This window comes from Chionomys nivalis, chromosome 5 (assembly GCF_950005125.1).
Source record: "Chionomys nivalis chromosome 5, mChiNiv1.1, whole genome shotgun sequence".
Taxonomy (NCBI): Eukaryota; Metazoa; Chordata; class Mammalia; order Rodentia; family Cricetidae; genus Chionomys; species Chionomys nivalis.
The window spans coordinates 82,883,949-82,903,215 of NC_080090.1; the positions used below are offsets into that span (position 1 = coordinate 82,883,949).

Genomic DNA, 19,267 nt, shown 5'->3' on the forward strand with positions numbered 1-19,267 from the left:
CTTCGTGCCATGTTTTCCAGACCCAGTATGGCCCTCCATGGCTGCATGCTATCTGCCCCTCTGAAGGTCTAGAGGCCACAGGTCCACAGTCCTCTGGGAGTGGCTGGCCAGGGCGGAGTGCCGCAGACGGGTGTGCTCGGGCCTGACACTGGGCTATGCTGTCTGCAGCCCCATTTCAAATGGTGATTCCCACTCTCAAAACAACCAATTCCCCGCCCCCCTGTTCTTTCAGGTGCCAGAAATCATCCAGTTAATTTGCTTCCACATAGACAGAGTCACCGATAAAGCTGCCCAGAGTACCATAAGGAAGACCTTCCACTTGCTGGTCCAGTCTCACACAGACGAGGTCATCCTGACGCTGTACAAGACAGAGGACCCGTCACAGAGGTTACCCGTCCCCTCAGCTACACATTTACAGGCTGCTAGTTGTCCTCTTAACAGGATGTCTGCGTGTGCATGCACATGTTCAAATGTGGCTGCAGGTGTGTGTAGATGTGCACACGTGTGTGCAGAGGCCAGGGGTGAGGCCAGGAATCTTCCTCAGCCACATTGCATCTTACTTTTCAGAGACAAGGTTTCTTACTGAATCTGGAGCTCACCAGTTCAGCCCCAGGGACTTGACCCTCTGCCTCCCTGGTGCTGGGGTTATGGACGGGTGACGCTGCATGCCACTTTGTAAGGAGGCTGGAGTTCCAAATGCATCTCCTCAGCCCCAGCTTATTCTCAAAAAATCTACTCAAGATTGAATATCTTCTTATTTATTTGGAGCAGAGTGACTCTAAGAGTTGTCTGCCATACTGCAGAAAATCTTTTTGTTTGTTTGTTTGTTTGTTTTTGAGACCAGGTTTCTCTGTGTATCTTTGGCTGTCCTGGAACTTACTCTGTAGACCAGGCTGGCCTCAAACTCACAGAGACCCACCTGCCTCTGCCTTCCGAGTTCTGGGATCAAAGGTGTGTGCCACCACACCTAGCTCTTATTGCAGAAAATATTGGAAGCATGTATAATTTAGAGAAGGCAAAAAAAAAAATAATGTTTTAAATATCAGTCAATAGAACCTTCTGTTATCGTTTGGGTATAATTTATGATTTGTCTACCTTCTGAAAGCAGTGTTTTTTTAAAACTATGTATATAATGCATGCTATGTTATATTATATATAACAAACATTATATATAATATATGTATAGTTAAGCCCATACTATATTTTCCAATTTGTGTGCTTTTTCATTTACTGTTTTATCTCAAAGTTTGCTAAATTATGACCATTTAATAAGTAGAAGTTTAATGGCTTCTTAATCTTATATTGTAAGGCTATACTGTATTATAGTTTTCTTTTTTAAATAAAAAAAAATTAAAGTTGGTGGCACACGCCTTTAATCCCAGCACTCCAGAGGCAGAGGCAGATGGATCTCTGTGAGTTCGAGGTCAGCCTGGTCTACAGAGGGAGTTCCAGGACAGCCAGGACTATTATACAGAGAAACCCTGTCTCAAAAACAAACAAAAAGTTAGCATAGATGTAGCAAATTCACTTTTTAAACATATAGTTAGATGGATTCTCTAAAAGTCTGGTCACAGCAATCATCACCACAACCATGATGGCATGTCCATGGCTACCCGTTCTCAATTTCTGGGACCAGCCCCTTCCTGAACCCTCAGTTGCTGGCACCCACTAGTCTGCCTTTCTAGAGTGTTCTGTATCTACAACCATATAATATGTGGATGGTTTAGCAAGTGAAAGTTCTGCCCCCAAGTCTGATGACCCGAGTTCAAACCCTGGGGCCCACATGGCGTAAGGAAAAACAGATTCCTGCAAGTTGTCTTTTTAAAATTTAGTTTAGTTTTTGAGTATGGGTGTTTTGTCTGCATGTATGTCTGGGCACAGTTTGCATGCCTGGTACCAGCAAAGGCCAGGAGAAGGTGTTGGATTCCCCGGAACTAGAATTCAGATGGTTGTGAGCTGCTACGTGGGCTCTGGGGATCGATCCCAGGTATTCTGGAAGAGCAACCAGCGTTTTTAACTACTGAATCACTTCCTCAGTTCTGTAAATTGTCTTTTAACACACACATACACACACACACACACATACACACTCCCACACCTTTATTTTTAAGTAGTTTTAGTTCTATATATATCTGTACATGTCTGTATGTGAGTTTGTGCACATGAGTATAATGCCCATAGGAGCCAGAAAAGGGTGTCAGATCCCCTGAAACTGGACTTGTAGGTGGTCGTGATGCTGTCTGATGTGAGTGCTGGGAACTGAGCTTGGGTCCTCTTCTAGAGCAGTATTTGCCCTAGACCTCTGAGCCATCTCTCCAACCCCCAACAAAAATTAAAAAATTAAGTATTTTTAAAAGTAAAAAAGAAAGTTTCTTTATATTTGTAGTTTGATAAGAGTGTTTATCACAAATGCATATTAAATTTAGTTAAAAATTTTATTGCATCTATTAAAGTGATTGTGTAATTTTTCTTTTTCATCCTGTTAATGTAACAAATTGTACCTTATGAACTAAAGGTCTTTGCTCTTCTTTTTTTTATTGTAGCTAATATATCTAAAATAAGTTTCTTTTATTTAGAATATAGCTAAATCTTTGAGATATTTGGCTGTTGTATGTATTTGTATTATTCCTTTTGTTTTGTGGTCGTGGGGATCCACCCAAGAGCCTCATGCATGTCGGGTAAACACTTTACCACAAAGCTAGACCATGTGTTTTCATCCAATCTAAAAATTAATGCCTTTTTTTTTTTTTTTTTTTGATTTTCGAGACAGGGTTTCTCCGTAGCTTTTGGTGCCTGTCCTGGAACTAGCTCTTGTAGACCAGGCTGGCCTCGAACTCACAGAGATCCGCCTGCCTCTGCCTCCTGAGTGCTGGGATTAAAGGCGTGCACCACCACCGCCTGGCAAATTCATGCCTTTTAATTTATATGTTTAGACCATTTACAATTAATGTAATTAATGGTTTATTTGGATTTATGCTCCTTGTGATTTGTCTTCTGTCTCTCTGTTTTGTCTATTATAGTCTCCTTTTCTTCATCTTTTTAATTATTTGAATTCTCTCATATATTCCATTTCTCTTTTCTTTCTTTCATTTTTTTGTTTTTGCTTTTCAAGACAGAGTTACTCTGTGTAGCATTTGGAGCCTACCATGGAACTCGCTCTGTAGACTAGGCTAGGCTCAAATGTAGAGATCCACCTCTCTCTGCCTCCTGAGTGCTGGGATTACAGGCGTGTGCCACCACCACCTGGCTCCATTTTTCTTTACACACTCATTGGATCAGATTTTACCTTTAACTTACTAGACAATTATGAATTTACTCAGTCTAATAGCTAATATCTATAACTTTAGGGAAGGAAGATAGAGGAACCCCCTTTGCTTTCCTTCATATGATAGCTGTCATTCACCTCACACTTACATATACTGAACAAACTGCCGATAGTTACTGTTTTCCTTTTCAACAATCTTGTATACTTCTTTCATTGGTTTGGTTTTCTGAGATAGGGTTTCTCTGTGTAACCTTGGCTATCCTGGAACTCACTCTGCAGACCAGGCTGACTTCAAACACACAACAATCCGCTTGTTCTGCCTCCCGAGTGCTGGGATTAAAGGTGTGCGCCACCACCACCTGGCAGTTATGTATATTTTTAAACTAAGTGGAGAAAATGACCCATTACAGTTACTCAAATATTTGCTATTTCTGTTGCTTTTTATTATTGAAGTGCCTACTTCACTATAATAAAATTTCTCCTCAGCTAAAATCTTTTTATTAAAATTCACCAAGAGCCGGGCGTTGGTGGCACACGCCTTTAATCCCAGCACTCGGGAGGCAGAGGCAGGTGGATCTCTGTGAGTTCGAGGCCAGCCTGGTCTACAAAGGGAGTTCCAGGACAGGCTCTAAAACTACAGAGAAACCCTATCTCGAAAAAACCAAAAAATAAAATAAAAAATAAAAAAAAAAAAGATAAAACTCACCAAGAGCATATCTTTGGGTAATAACTTCCCTTAGTTTTCATTCATTTGAGATTGTTTCCTATTGTATCTTCATCTTAAAAGATTATTTTCACTGGATACAAAATCTAGGCTGACACTCCTGTCCCTTCCCCACATGGTTTCCTTTGTCTCAAGATTCCTTGAGTCTTTCTCTCTACCCGAGTACTTGAGGGTGTCGGTGAGGTTCTGTTGGTTTGCACACAGAACTGGGGAAATCCTTCATTTACTGCCTTTGAAGGATCCCTTCCAAGTCTTTTAAACTCCCTTTGTTGATACATAGCACAGTTATCAGGGCCAAAAATGAGCCAGGGGACAAGGACAACAACAGGGAGGTACTAGGCTGCGGACCAGCAGCGGAGGCCTTACAAGGTTTGTCCAAGGCCCTGATAGTTGACCCTAGCACCTCAGACCCAAGTTAAAATAATAAACCAGGCCCCCAACAACAGTAGAGATGTCTCCCTTCCCCTACCCACCAAGTCACATGTCTCTGTGTTCCAGCGTCTGCAGCTCCTCCAGAGTCACCGAGAAGGATTTGAAAAGAACAAAGATCTACTCACACACTGTCTGACTCACAGAGCCCCATTTTCCCACTGCTGGGGAACGGGGGGGACGGGAGGGGGACGGAATTTCACCCAGAGGGTCTGTTCCCTGTGTCTGGTGCACAGTTTTGCTCTGGGGTCATCTGTAGGTCGAAGTTGGGAGATAAAAGAGGAAAAACAAAATCGGGATCTTACTCAGTGGATTTCTGCATTTTGGCTTCAGTCTCCAACCTGCCTGTTTTTATTAATCTTTCAGGATATAATCAAATTCAAGTTTTGGAAATTAGATTGAGATAGTTGATAGTATTATTCGAGGCACTGTATCCTCATTGATCTTTCTGTGTAGCTGTCAATCACGGAGAAAGGGGTGACGGAAGTCCTGTGTTTTCAAGTGTCTGTTGTTCTAATCAGTGGGAGAGCTAGGCTAGGGTGGGCTGCTCATTCTTGGTGGGCAACAGAAACTAAAATTGCTTATTACTAATTTCTAATAAATGTTCTTATCATGGGAAAGGAGTTTCTATTTTATACTGCTCATTACAACAGACAAACAAAAACAGAAAACAAGAAATCAACTTTAAACTTCACCAAATATCCAATGATGTACCAGTACAGATCTTTAACAATTTAGTCTCCAAGTATTAAATATTTTGTTCAATTTCTTCTTTTTAAATAATGACTGGGAAGAATAATTTTAAAACCTCCTTTTAAGGTTTAGATTTTTAATGCTTATGGATTAGTAAGATACAGTTGTGAATTTTGTTGTATTTTGAATAAATATAAAAAATAAATGTTTTTTACTACATGCAAAATTATTATACAAGACTGGTTAAAATGTGTTAGTAAACCATTTATGTGTGAATGTATTTATATTTACTTAATCTGTTAAATTCTTGATATTGTGTTGCTAGGTTTCATCCATTTTGTTAGAGCTGGGTATTGGCCCCTTGGATTGTCTATAATTTTATAATATTTCATTATGCAATTTTGTCCCACACTTTGCCTTACCCAGTCATTTGTCGTCAGGGTTTTTGTTGTTATTATGGGACAGTTGCAACATTCTTTTTTTTTTTTTTGGTTTTTCGAGACAGGGTTTCTCTGTGGCTTTGGAGCCTGTCCTGGAACTAACTCTCTAGACCAAGCTGGTCTCGAACTCCCAGAGATCCGCCTGCCTCTGCCTCCCGAGTGCTGGGATTAAAGGCCACCATCGCCCAGCTCCAGTTGCAACATTCTTATTCCGACACCATGTTTAGATCTATGGGGAGGTGCCTTCCCTTCTCCGCATCCCATGCTTCCCTTGTGAAACAGGTTTTCTCCTCCCTCGAAGGCTGCCCTTTAGTTTATCATCAGTAAGAATCTGCCCATCAGCCCATCCATTTGTTCATTCAGGCCGTCTTCCTTAAACAAGAGACTTCCTGTGAACTTGTAGATTGAGGTTTTGTTGTTGTCCAACCTTGGAAGGCCTGACCTCTCGTCTCCTGCTGTCCGCGGGTGCTGTTAGGAAGGAGCGGTCAGCCTAATTGCCCTCCGTCAGAGAATGGCCATTCTTCACTCTGCCTTTGCCCCTAGAGCGCATGTCATGCCACGTTGCCAGCAGTGAAATTCTCTTTTTGAAAAATATTTTTAGTGTGTGTGAGCATGTGTGTATGTGTGTGCATGTGTGTGCTGTGCGTGAATGCGATGTATGGGGGGGTGTGGGGGGTGTAGGCCAGACGACAACTTGCATGATTGCAGGAGTTAGTTTTTTTCCTTCACATCGTGGGCCCTAGTGATAGAAATCAGCTGGTCAGGTTGGGGTGAGCGCCTTCACCTGCTGAACCATGCCTGGATATCTTTCTTTGTTTCTTATCTTTTCCCCCCATTTATGCCTTCTTTTCTTTTCTTTCTTTCTTTCTTTCTTTCTTTCTTTCTTTCTTTCTTTCTTTCTTTCTTTCTTTCTTTCTTTTTTCTTTTCCTTTTTTGAGATAGAGTCTATACTGGCTATCCCAGAACTCACTCTGTAGACCAGGCTAGGCTTGAACTCACAGAGATCCACCTGCCTCTGCGTCCTAAGTGCTGGGATTAAAGGTGTGCGCCATTCATTACTCCTGGCTCTTCTGATGTTTCACAAAGTCCTAGGTGACTTCAGGAGGATATTAAATGGAGTTGATTAAAACTTGATTGTAGGGCAATAGTAATACCTTTAAGCCCAGCACTTGGAAGGCAGAGGCAGGAGAATCTTGGAGTTCAAGGTCAGCAGAAGCCTACAGAGTGAGCTCCAGGACAGCCAGGACAGCGAAATCCTGTCTCAGAAAATCAAAAGAACAAAACCAACCCCCCCCCACTTTATTATTTATAGAAAATAATTATTTTAGACATTTACTTTTGTTTTGCTTGTGATTTTGTCAGATCCAGATTGCATATCTCTGCAGAGATATGCTAGGTGAAAACAAAGATGTCTGTGAAAGTCTCTGCAGAGTACAGGGTGGTGGGAGACTGAATGGGGCTGTGACGGGAAGAAGGGAAGCCACCAGCCCTGCCTCAAAGTGATGTGATTGCACCAGCATTCCAGGAGGAGGCTGGACGAGATCCTCTCTCTCTCTCTCTCTCTCTCTCTCTCTCTCTCTCTCTCTCTCTCTCTCTCTCTCTCCCTCCCTCCCTCCCTCCCTCCCTTCTTCCTTCCTTCTTTCCTTTCTCCTCTTTTTCCTTCTCCACTTCCTCCTCCTCTTCTTGGGTGAGGAGAGGGGGAGTCTGTAACCAAGCTGACCTCAAACTACCTGTGTGGTTAAGAATGACCACGAACTCCCGATCTTCCTGCCTCCAGCTCCCAAGTGCTGGTATTATGGGTGATATTATGGGTACTTGAACAATCACACCAAATTAGTAGTGGCAGGGATTGACCCTAGGATCACACATACTAGGCAAGCACGCAACCAACCGAGCTGCATCCCCAGCCCCAGATGCAGAGTTGCTGATAAAGCCACAAGGGAAGGACTTGACCTGATGTTCTCAAGGGCCCTCCACAAGCTTGGTCTTAGATGTTTTCAGACCCATGGGTGAAGTGAATATTTTCCTACTTGCCCATATTTGACGACCATAGGACAGGGAAGCCTTGAGGTGATGAAGTAGCAGAAAAAATAGAAAGAGAAGTGGCAGGACGGGATGGAAGCGGGGAGCTGGGCCTGGGCTAAGGAGCTGAGAGCCCTTCCGGAAAGCAATGTAGATCAGCGGGAAATGGGTTGCCTGTAACTGTTGGTGGCTTCTGTCTCTACAGAGGGACAAAGAAATCCTGGGAAATCCTGGATTCCTTTCCTAAAGGCTACCAAGTGATCATGAAATATCTGCTACAGAAGCTGATTTCACCCCAGACACACACGGACCAGGAGACCGGCCATGGAACAGAGCTCTCAGCACTGATTGTATGGAGGGACAGGTGGAGGGCTGGGAGCTGGGAAGGAAACACACGGGGATTTCTGCTGGGCTAGCCTGGGCTCTATGGACTAGTACCATTTCGGGACCCAAGTCTCGTTCTAACAGCAACAGGGTTAGAAGGAGGGTTTCCAACCAACTGACTTGCCTAAAACAAAAGAGTTAGATTCTAGTTTTGAATATGGGGGTTCAGTGAGGGGAGACAAACATCCAGGGTCTGCCCGAATGCTCAAGGATGCTAAGAAACTAAAGCAAGACCCATAGTTATAAGAGCAAATAAGGTGTTCCAGAAGCAGCCTGACGGAAGTCGGCTCAGTCTTCACTCGCTGGCAACACCGGCGACTGCGCTGGGCAGGCCTATGCAGGTGCTAGGAACTATGAGTGACGATGAAGATGATGGCATCATACTCTTCCCTCTCCAGGTCACCAGGGCCATTAATGAGCTGCTGCTGATCCCGAGTCAGCAGTCGGAGGTGCAAACCTTCTTCGCCTCCCTGTTCGTGGCACTGCTTTTCCAAATCTCTTTCCTGGTGACTAACGAGAGCACCGAGAGCCAGGACAAGCTGCATGAAACTGTTAGGTACCCTGGATCCTGGGTCAGTGTGCTAGGGACTGTGATCTGTATGCCAGCATCTTGGCGCCGCCGCTAGCTTGGCCCTTTCCCATCCTCCACGCTTACTTTATCCCTCATACATCAACTCAAGAAACTTTCCTAGGTTTCTTGAAAAAAACTTGTAAAAGTGGCCGCCTACATGGATGCACTTTCTGTACTACAATAAAGTCAAAACCAGACTGCTGGGCCACAGATCTAGATTGGATTTCCCCGGCCTCTGCAGGCTTCCCGTACCGCCTGGGAGACCCCTCAGCCCTTGTTTGCATCAATTGCGAAATGTACTTGGTCTGTGAACATCCCGTGGCCAGGTTCATAATTCACAGTGGGAATCCCTTGGGAGGTTAGGAGGCCGAGGGTGTGGCTGGCAATGACGCCCCGCCTCCTTCTCTGTCCCCAGTTCTTCCATAGAGGCCCTGAAGACCTTACTGCGAAGCTCGGGGTACATAGAACATATGTCTCATATTCAGACCCTCAGGGGCTGGGAACTGGTTGTCAGCCCTGAAAGTCACTATGAAGGAGTCACTCTGCTGGCCAGGTAAGCGGGCATCCAGTCCCTGGGCAGGCAACCTGCTACGCCTTTGATCCTGTCCCGTGGCTCGGAATAGGGTCTTATTCTGAGCGCCCTATTGTTATCTCAGGTCCCTGGTCGTCAAGAACTGTTGGCACAATCGCCCTGTCTTCAGTTTCCTCATCAAGACCCTTGAGGACTCAAACTGTGCCAATTACTTGACAGCCCTGGTGTTTCTGACAGAGGTGACTAGAGACCGTTGGACAGAGGGCAGTGGGGACAGCTTCCTGGGAAGCCAGTGCGCCCAGGGGACTCATCTAAAAGGCTCCAGAGGTAGAGGAGTGGCCTGGTTTACCCCTATCCACAGATGAACTAGGGAAAACAGGAAAGAATTCTTTATTAGGTTTTATTGAGTCATAGGCCTTTATCCTCCTCAGATCAAGGCTTTGATTCTGCCCTGACCTTGTGGGATACTAGTTTTCTTTCCTGCAGTTACTTCAGCTTTGACTAGCCACTCTGATTCACTCTATAGTTCAGTCATCAGTCAGGGAAAATGTGTAGAAAATTTATAAATACATCCAAATTCTACAAACCCATTACATGCCTTTGCTTGTATGAAGATGTGTATGTGTGTGTGTGTGTGTGAGTATGTGAGTGGATGTGTAAGTGTGTGTGTTGAGTGTGTATGTGTGTGAGTGTGTATATGTGAGTGCGTGAGCGTGTGTGAGTGAGTGTGTGTGAGTGCGTGTGAGAGTGTGCGTGAATGTGTGTGTGTGAGTGTGTGTGAGAGAGAGTGTGTATTATGTGGGTGACTGTATGTGAGTATGCGTATAAAGTTAAATTAGTCTGTAATATTCTATGTTCTTTTTGTTGCATTTTTGTTTGTTTTTAAACTAACTTTTTAGTCAGGATACAGGGAAATGAGTTTCACTGGGACATTTTCATACATATACAGCATTGTAACTTTGTTCTTATTCACCCCCTCCACTTTCTCCCTATTCTCAACCACATGCCCTTTCTGAGACAGATTCTCACTATGTAGCCCTGGCTGGCCTAGAACTTCCTATGTGGATCAGGCTAGCCTTAAACACACAGAGATCCAGACACAGATTGCTTCTGTGGTAGGATTAAAGGCATGCTCCACCATGCCTAGCCTCTTGCCCCTTTTGCTGGTCTCTTCTGTTTTCACCGCATGTTCTCCATAAAACTCTAACAATAATGAGGTGTTTAACACAACGGTATTCCATAATGCATAGCATACTCTGTTTCTAATTTGAAACAAGTGCAAACAATACTGCAATAAACATCTCTGTGCACAATCTTTCCTGTATTATAGATGAGTGTCTTAAAGGATTATAATAGTAGAAGTATGAATGCCAGAAGTGTGGGTGGCTTCTGTGATTTTTGATACAGATGTCCAAGTGTTTTCCAGTAAAGTTTATCACTTTATGCTTTCACCAGCCGGGGCTGGGCAGGTTTTGAGGTCTGCCTTACTAGTTTTAAATTTGGCTTCTTTGAAAGTTCAAGTTACCTGATTTTGAAAGTTATTATACATATTTATTTGTTTGTGCATGGATGTGCAAGCACACATGTGAAGATCAGAGAACAACATGCAAGAACCATTTCTGTCCTTCTACCGTGTGGGTCCCAGGGGCTGAACTTGTATCTCAGGCTCAATAGCAAACACTTTTACCCACTCATCCACCTCATTAGCCCCAACCTATCTAAAAGAAGAAGATGACTTCTGAATATCAACAGAAGATAATACAATATCAATAATACTAGGATATAAAAAGGGATCTTCAATCTAAGATGCTAGCAGACACTTGCTAAGTATGCTAAGGATTTTCTTGGAGAATGCAGGGGCCTAACTAGATGACGGGTGCAGGTCTCTGTAGGTGGAGACTGCTCGTTCGTTTCCCTGCCGCCCAGACCCGAAATAATCACACAGAAACTGTATTAATTACAATGCTATTTGGCCTATTAGTTTAGGCATCTTATTAACTAACTCTTACATCTTAACTCATTTCTATTATTTTAGATTTTACCATGAAGCAACAAAATTATGTTATGGTGTGTGTGTGTGTGGGGGATCACCACAACATGAGGAACTGTATTGAAGGGTGTGGCATTAAGAAGGTTGAGAACACTGCTCTAGGAGATGCTAAGCCTCACACCACCTTTTTCTGATGCTGGGTGCCTAGTCCTTCAGAATTGCTCTGGGGTGGGGTACAGGAATTAGTTTTCTCTAAGCTCCTGAGTTTACAGCTGTGATGTAGGCACAGCTGGTATTGGGGAACACTCTCGAAGTTCCTTCAAATGCTGTTGCCCAGCTGTGAAGAGTAGACGCCCACTCACAGAAGCAGTTGTGAGTTTCAGGCTGCAGTGGAATTAGCAAATTGTTTGTCTTCTAGTCCGAAGACTTAGGGTTCGGGAAGTTCTCCCTTATCTTCAAGTCTAATTCAATTAAGTTCTTGCCTCCTTTGCAAACTTCCATTCATGATGCTTTGTAGCTGCTTTTAGCCTGTGGCAACGCTGCTCTTTCCTTGAAATATTGTCCAGGCAGTTCATGGTCATTTCTTGAAAGGCTCCCAGCACTATTCGTAATAGCCAATAACACTGTAGATGCCCCTCAGCTGAAGAATGGGTTTTTAAAAAATGGGTTACATTTACACAACTCAGTTGTAAAAAAGAAAACCAATCACATCATGAAATTTGCAGGCAAATGGATGGAACTAGACAAAACCATCCTGAGTGAGGTAACCCAGACTCAGAAAGACAAACACGGTATGTGTTCACTCATAAGTGGATAAAAGATAGGAAGCAAAGCAAAGGATAACCAGACTACGATCCACAGCTCCAGAGAATTGGGAGCATGGGGGGCAGAGAGGAGGGTGAAAGGGGAGAAGAGAGTAAGGAAGAGGAGTGGAAAAAATATACAGCTCATTAAAAACAAAACAAAACAAAACAAAAAGCTCACCAGTGCTAGGATCTGTGTCAGCTGCATACGTTTCTCGTTGCTAACTCCCGTCATCCCTTCTCAAAGATGCCCCAGGAAGACTTGCACCATGGATGAATGACGGGGTGTGAACTTGTCCTTTAAGCTCTTACCAAGGCTCTGAAAATGTTAGTTTACAAGACAGAATCTAGATTCAGTTGTTCCCTTGCCTACTTTTCTGTCATTCTTGGTTTCCTCTTGCTAGCTGCTCCGCTGTCCAGACGTGGCAGGCATTGTGGATGAATTCTCCACCAAGGTTCTGGTGGATTGGTTCAAGCGCGAGGAGCCAGCCATAGACTATCTATTCCTGCAGATCACAGAGATCTTCACAAAGCACAAAAACACGGTGAAAATGGGAGAGGGGACAAGGACATGTCACCCGGAGAAGGAACAGGTGGACCTGGAGAGCTAGTGTGTCCAGTGATAGACAGGGAGACACACTGAATTAGGGCATGGGTCCTCTTGAGGCCGGTTGTCCAGCATAGAATCCAGACAGACTTAGCCATTCATACTTCCTCCCATCCAGGAAAGGTCCTGGAGAAAGTTGTCCTGTAAGTCACTTCAGAGAACAGGATCCCAGATGTACCATCCAGATGTCCGGAGAGTGGCATCATCAGGACTGAGGGAGACAGTGAGGAGGGCAATTTATGGTGCAGTAGATAGAAAATCTCTATCTTTTCACCTCTGCCCACGGAGGGCAGAAATTTCCTGGCCTGTTACCCTTTTGAAAGCCCATTTTGATCGCCATCCAATGTTGGGGCCATTCCCACTTCCAGAGTGAAATCTGCAAGAGCTTGTGCCCACTGGCCTACATGGAGGGTGGGACCGATGGGAAGTGCCGGTGGGGACAGTTTCCTGACTCTGCTTTTGAGCCTGTCTGGCTATCCCTCCATAGATGAGGCACTTCCACATCCTGCAGTCCTACGTGTTAAGCTGCTGCTACTCCTCCAGCAGTGAGGTGGTGATGGAGACCTTCCTCATGCTGCGGCGCATCCTCAGGGACCTCACCTGGCGTCACGCCTCCTCCTTCATCACTGAACTGGCCTTCACTTTGGTCCACTTCTTTGAGGAGGTAAAGCTCCCCCCCCATGAGATCTAGAGGTCGCTCTCTTACCCAATGGAAGAGGGTGGAGCTTTTTGTGTGTGTATGCGCGCGCATGCGAGGGGGCGGTTTTGAGACAGTTTCTCTATGTAATAGTCCTGGCTGTCCTGGAACTCACTTTGTAGACCAGGCTGGCCTAGAACTCACAGAGATCCACCTGCCTCTACCTCCGAAGTGCTGGGATAAAAGGTGTGCGCCGCCACCACCCGATTGGATGGAGTTTCCTTACAAAGCCCTTTCCTTGGTCCCAGTTAAGTTCTTGGGAGACTGACTGCATCTACGCTCTTGTTTTGTAATCGTCAACAAGAGGGCAGAGGAGAGCAGCACAGGGGAGCTGTGTTGCTGACCGAAGTCGACGGGGGATGTGCACAGGGAGCGTGGTTAGTGGGAGCAGAGTTGAGAGGCCTTTTGACCGGAGTGGGCAGTGCAGGAGCAGAGGTGCTGGTGCCTTCCTGAGTGTGTATCTTCTTACACAGGAGTCAGAGGAGCTGCGCCTGATAACCTTCCAGATCTACGAAAGTATCCTAACTAAGGTCTCGAAGATGGCCCTTGTCTGTCCCCTGAGGCACCAGATCCTCAACTTGCTGGTCCTCCTTGTGTCACACCTGCAGGACGTAAATGCCGACGTGGTGGAGGTGAGAAGCTGAACTGTGGAGCCTGGCATTTGGTTCTCCCTGGAAGTTAACACAGAACATGGCGAGCCCTTGGCCAGGGCTGTGACAGGATGGTGTAACACCGAGGGGACCCACTAGACTTTGCTATTGGGGACGCTCAGCGAGTAGAGGTGATTGTTGGGCTGACTCTCCTCCAGCTCCAGTTTGATCCAGCTAGCTACCAACTCCAGTAGAAGCTGGTGGGCATGCAAACCCCAATGCAGGAAGTCTCATAGTGGCACCAGCTCCTCTCTCTGCTGCCTTGCCTTGGTCCTCGTGGACTTTCTCCTGACTGTTGTCTACCCTTACCTTCCCAAGGAAGGGAGATGGGGCTCCTAGGGTGGGAGAGCTCCAGCTGTGGTTGTATTCTGGGCAGAGAGGCCTAGATTACGACAGACTGAGCTGTGAGCCCAGGAGACCAGAAGCATGTACCACAGCTAAACGCTTGGAAACTACTGCCTTGATTTGTAACAGGAGACCTCTTAGATACAGCCAAGGATGCTGCTGGGCACATGATGGGGAGGGATGGGTCCCTCCTGATGAACTCAGTGATGTTCCTGACCCAACCAACTTTGATATAGAGTAGGGAAAACCCAGGTGGGGTACCTAGACTTTGAGGAACCTGGGTGAGGTGGTAGACTTCTGTGAACCAGTACTCAAGAGTCTAATGTGCCAATTTGAGGCTAACCTGAGCTACATAGCAAAAGCCTGACATTTGTTTTCCGAGAGACTGCTTTGGGGTTGGAAAGGCACAGTGCCAACGGCTGTGCGTAGAGTCACACTGCCGTGGGACTCGGTATCTCTGTCACAGCTGCCACTTCCACCGCCTCATGGGAAAGAGGTTATCAGTAGAGCCCGATGTCTGAACAGGGTCTCCATTTCTCCTGAGCCTGAATGCCTGCAGGCTCTGAGTCTTCAATCCACCAAGGCCAAATGGGCTGTGACCTGTCTCCCTCTTGGACCACTCTGTGTCTTTGTCCAAGTTTATTCCCATGATCCCTCATGCTGAGCTTCCCATCTCTCCAGGTCTGTAGGCTCAGCCTCTGCAGGATAGCTACCTTCCTGGGCTGGTCCAAACTCAAAGGGGTCTTCTCCAAGAATGATGTATTCACCATCCTCAGTGCTCTGGTAAGCCAGCAGCTGACTGATGCTTATGCCCTGTGCCAGGGAGTCACCACCCACCCCCACCACCCCCATCCCCCTGACCCTCAGCCATCTGGGTCAGTCTCCTCCCTGCAGCGGGTGGTGGCAGGAGCTAGCAGCGACAGTGCCTTGTGTTGGCCACCTAGCGGTGCTTCCTGCCCTCTCAGTGCCCCCGCCCTGTCTACCCTGGAGAGTTAGGCACATGAATTGGTAATTTCCGAGTCTTTCAGATAGGGATACACTTTCTAATACAAAGGCAGGGCACTGTGCCCAGCTCCAGCTTGCAGAAAGGCTACCCGTGCAGAGGGGCCATCTTCATGGGGAGGAGTGGAAGAGGGTGATGCTTAGTCCCTTTTCTGTCGCCACGATTAAACACCATGAAGAGTTTATCTGAGCTTTCAGTTCAAGAGTGAGAGTCCATGGTGACGCAGAGAAGGTATGGTAACAGGACCAGGGGTCTGAGGACTCCGATCTTGAATTACAAGCAGAAAACAGAACAAATTCAAAATGGCCCAAGTCTTTAAACGCTCAAAGCCTACCCCCAGTGATACACTCCCAGCAAGGCCACAGCTCCTGAGCCTCCCCAACAGTGCCATCAATTGTGGATCTAACATTCAAATGCCTGAGACTATGGGGGACAAGGAAACCTAGACCCCAGTAGAACTGAAGAATCGCTATGTCAAGGGCTTTGTTATACATTGCCATTCCTGTGGCTTGGTCAGTCTAGGAAGGCTTCACAGAAGAGCTAAGGTTCCAGGAGTTGGGACACAGGAGAATTTATAAGAGGTTCTTATAGATGTGGTTTTTGCAGTTGGCACGGTTTGCATTGCCCCTCCCATGTAGACTGTCTGAGAGGTAAGAAGATTGGCAGTGTGCCACTCCAGCTGTGCTATCTAATGCTGCTTCTTCCAGCTGCAGCAGGAAAGGAGCAAGGCGCTCTGGTTCCTGAAGCAGAGTGTGGCTCTCTTCAAGAGTCCGCAGGGCCCCGTCCGCCAGGTCGCTGTGTGGTTTGCAGGTACGATGGCCCTCTGTCTTCTCCGGTTGTTCTCCTTGAAGTTGGGTTGTTCAGATTGAGGGCTGGGTACGTAAGGCTCTAATTACAGGACCCATGGTAATTATAGAGTCCCTGGTAATAACCCCATCTGTTCCCTTCCACCACAAGGGTTGGGTAGGGATAACCTGTCTATGGCAGAATGGGCCAACTCCTAAGTAACCAAGGCAGAATAGCCCCCCAAAGGGTGGCACATCAGACCTGTGTGTGGTCCCTAGTGGGTTCAAAGACAGGTGGACTCTACCTCCTGCCACCCAGAGGACTAGCATCCCTGTGGCGCAGTTTATCTGCATCTTCACCTGGCCTAAATATGTAGAGTCCTCTGCAGAATTGGAGAAGCAGTTTGGTTTCATGGAGCAAGTCCAACCCTGAGGCTGGTAACCGAGGCTGGGAAAGATAGACACAAGGACGCGGTGATGACTTTTATTGGGGAACTTATAGTTAGGGCCCACTGGCCCCTTGTGAGGCCACTGAGTGCCTGTGTGCCCCTGTAGGTCAGATCATCCGGGTTCTCAACAGGGCCGAGAAAGAGGAAATCGAGGAAGAATATATAGGTGAGTGGCCACCCCATTGCCTACTGTGTGCATCTTTTAGGGGTGAGGATACTTACCTGCCAGGCTGGTTCCTGGAACTCTCCCTAGGAAAGAGCTACCCTACCTTCTTCCCTGGGGTGCCGGTGTCCCCAGCTCCTCCCCTCAAGAGTCTCATTGTGTGGGAACTTTTGTGTCTCACTGTCCCTGAGACATGTCCCCTCCACACTGTGTCTTTCTCTCCCATTCATGACACAGTGCCCCGCCCCCCCGCCCCCCCGCTAGTATGGCTCTGTCCTGGGCTGCAGTTCTGCTGCGGGGTGGGGGGTCAGAGGACTTCACATAGAATGGAGGAGGAAGGTAGAGACAGGGAGAGGCAAGTAGGACCAAAAAAGCAGCCGCCTTGTGTCTCCCTGAGCCAGGGGCAATTTGGGGGTCTTGATCGCAATGGACAGTGTGGACTTCTAGAAGATATCTTTGCTTATATTGTAAAAGTTGCCTGTTTTCCCTCTTCCTCCAAGCAGTGCCAGGGTCCTGCTGCCCTGCCTGGCCCCTTTCCTCCGCTCACTGTGCCACCCCTGTATGATCTGTTACAGCCTTAGGGTACATGCAGAGAGACCCTGACCCCATAGTCAGCTGCCTCGCCATCCAGACTATCTACATCCTCGAAGCCAATGAGCCGGTGACTCCAGCTAAGACCCCTTCCTTCTGCCTCTACATGAGGAGGTTCCTAAGGAGATACCACTGAGCCCGCATGCTAGGGTCCAAGATGAAGGCTTGTCACCAACACTGTGACAGCGGGCTACCTTCTGAGTCCTGCACTAGAAATGGTGTGTCCCTGTAGAACTCTGATAATAAAAAGAGAAAGCAGTTAGATATCAATCTGTGGTCACGAGCTGCTGTGTGTGTGTGTGTGTGTGTGTGTGTGTGTGTGTGTGAAATCATCTGGGACAGGCTGGCTTCTCTGGTGCTGCTGCCCCATGGTCACTCTTATTCAGTCACGTGATCTAAGCACTTTTCTTTGCATGCTGGGCATGAGACACATAAGGTAACTAGAATTCATTTGTACTAGCAGCTGTGTGTTTTGTTTTCATACAGGGTTTTGCCATGTTTGTGCCCGGACTGGTCTCAAACTCATATTCTCCTGCCTCTGCCGCCTGAGTGCTAGGATTATGGGTGTGTATCGCCGTAACCAGCCCTTTAAAAAAAAAAAAAAAAAAAGATTTATTTATTTATTACATATAGTGTTCAGCCGGCATGAATTCCTGCACAGCAGAAGAGGACAACAGATCTCATAGATGGCTGTGAGCCACCATGTGGTTGCTGGGAATTGAACTCAGGACCTGTGGAAGAGTAGTCAGTGCTCTTAACCTCTGAGTCGTCTCTCCAGGCCCCCAGCTTTTTTTTTTTTTTTTTTTGAGGTGCTGTCTTGCTACATACCCCAGGCTGCTTTTGAATTCTCCTAGTGGCTGGGCAGTATTCTTGCTGGTAAGTAGCAGTGTGCCCTGGCTAGTTGAAGCAGGAAAGTGATTGATTTTTTTTTTTTTTTGAGCTCACAGAGAGTGTGGTTAGCTCTGTAAGACCACTCTATAAAAGTAGCATACGGCTGCCCCCGGGCACCCAAACCACAGCCCAGAAGTATCCTTCCCCTAATGTATTAAGATCAGAGCTCGCTCTTTCTCATACCCCTGTTGGAATCAGTCTTACTGACATCGGCCCGACAGTGGGTCCTTGGGATGTTCCGGGTCCATACAGGATCATCTGTGGCTCCCATGGCCCTTCTCCCCTCACCATCCTTTCTCCTAAAGTGACTTCAGTCACTGGGAAAAGCTTACAGGACAGCAACTTCCTAATACAAATGCAAGCTCCTTCAATGGCAGGCTTGGGCTTGAGTCCTGGCTTCACAGGTCCACGCTTTGAAGTTCCCAGTGGTCTCCTGCACACAAGCCTTCAGGGATCTGAGGTGCCCTCTCATTTCTGGGCCTCCCTAGGCCCACATCTTTCTTACATTATCTTGCAAGCTCACCTGCTTGCAAACAAGCCAAGGATGGCATTAAAGGTCCTGCTAATTTCTTCAGCAGCCAGGAGGCTTTTCTCACAGTTTCTGGCTCATCATTAGCTGTCCCCAGTTACCATGGGAAGCCTTCTGGGCTAACCACTTTATCCATAGGAGTATATACCCTGTGTATAAATAAAAATACCAAGACTCACTGATACCGATAGCTCCTTCCTTGCCCCCAAAGATAAATGTGCCTTCACAAGCAAGGACCAACAGTATATCTTATATTAAAAATAAAATCAAACACAACAACCAGTAACAGCTGTTTGGGATAAAACCTCCTCAGGATTGGGTGTTCGCACGTGTTGCTGCATTAATTCACTTGAGTCAAACCAAGATACAGGTATAAAAGAGCGAGTTCCTGGAGCTCTTCTGTCCTGCTATCTCCTCAGCTAGTTCTGATGGCCACTCTGGGCCTCAGTTCCCTCTGTGTATAAAATGAGGGATTTGGAAAAATATGTCTCTTGAGGTGCCTCCGGGCTTAGACAATGAATGGCATCCAGATTCTTATGAGGGACTTAGTGGCTAGTGTCTGCTGCACAGGCGTGATGACCTGAGTCCTCCCAGGACCCACAGAAGAGAGCGTAACCCAAGCCCCGGGACTGGCTGACCAGGCTGAATCAGAAAGCTCTCAACTCAGTGAGACCTATCTCAAAAAATAAGGGGAAGACCAGGTA

General features: G+C 46.5%; 1 protein-coding gene across 1 annotated transcript in view; it reads left to right on the plus strand.

Annotated features, from left to right (window-relative positions):
• LOC130874161 (maestro heat-like repeat-containing protein family member 7) overlaps positions 1-17,279 on the plus strand; it is a 34,304-nt gene extending 17,025 nt beyond the window's left edge. Inside the window, exons 12-23 of the mRNA XM_057769143.1 lie at positions 233-387; positions 7,779-7,923; positions 8,356-8,513; positions 8,944-9,081; positions 9,185-9,299; positions 12,258-12,398; positions 12,948-13,124; positions 13,631-13,789; positions 14,834-14,935; positions 15,863-15,965; positions 16,496-16,555; positions 17,128-17,279. Coding sequence (XP_057625126.1) covers positions 233-387; positions 7,779-7,923; positions 8,356-8,513; positions 8,944-9,081; positions 9,185-9,299; positions 12,258-12,398; positions 12,948-13,124; positions 13,631-13,789; positions 14,834-14,935; positions 15,863-15,965; positions 16,496-16,555; positions 17,128-17,279 — 1,605 coding nt within the window. The remainder of the gene's footprint in view (positions 1-232; positions 388-7,778; positions 7,924-8,355; positions 8,514-8,943; positions 9,082-9,184; positions 9,300-12,257; positions 12,399-12,947; positions 13,125-13,630; positions 13,790-14,833; positions 14,936-15,862; positions 15,966-16,495; positions 16,556-17,127) is intronic.
• Positions 17,280-19,267: the final 1,988 nt, after the last annotated feature.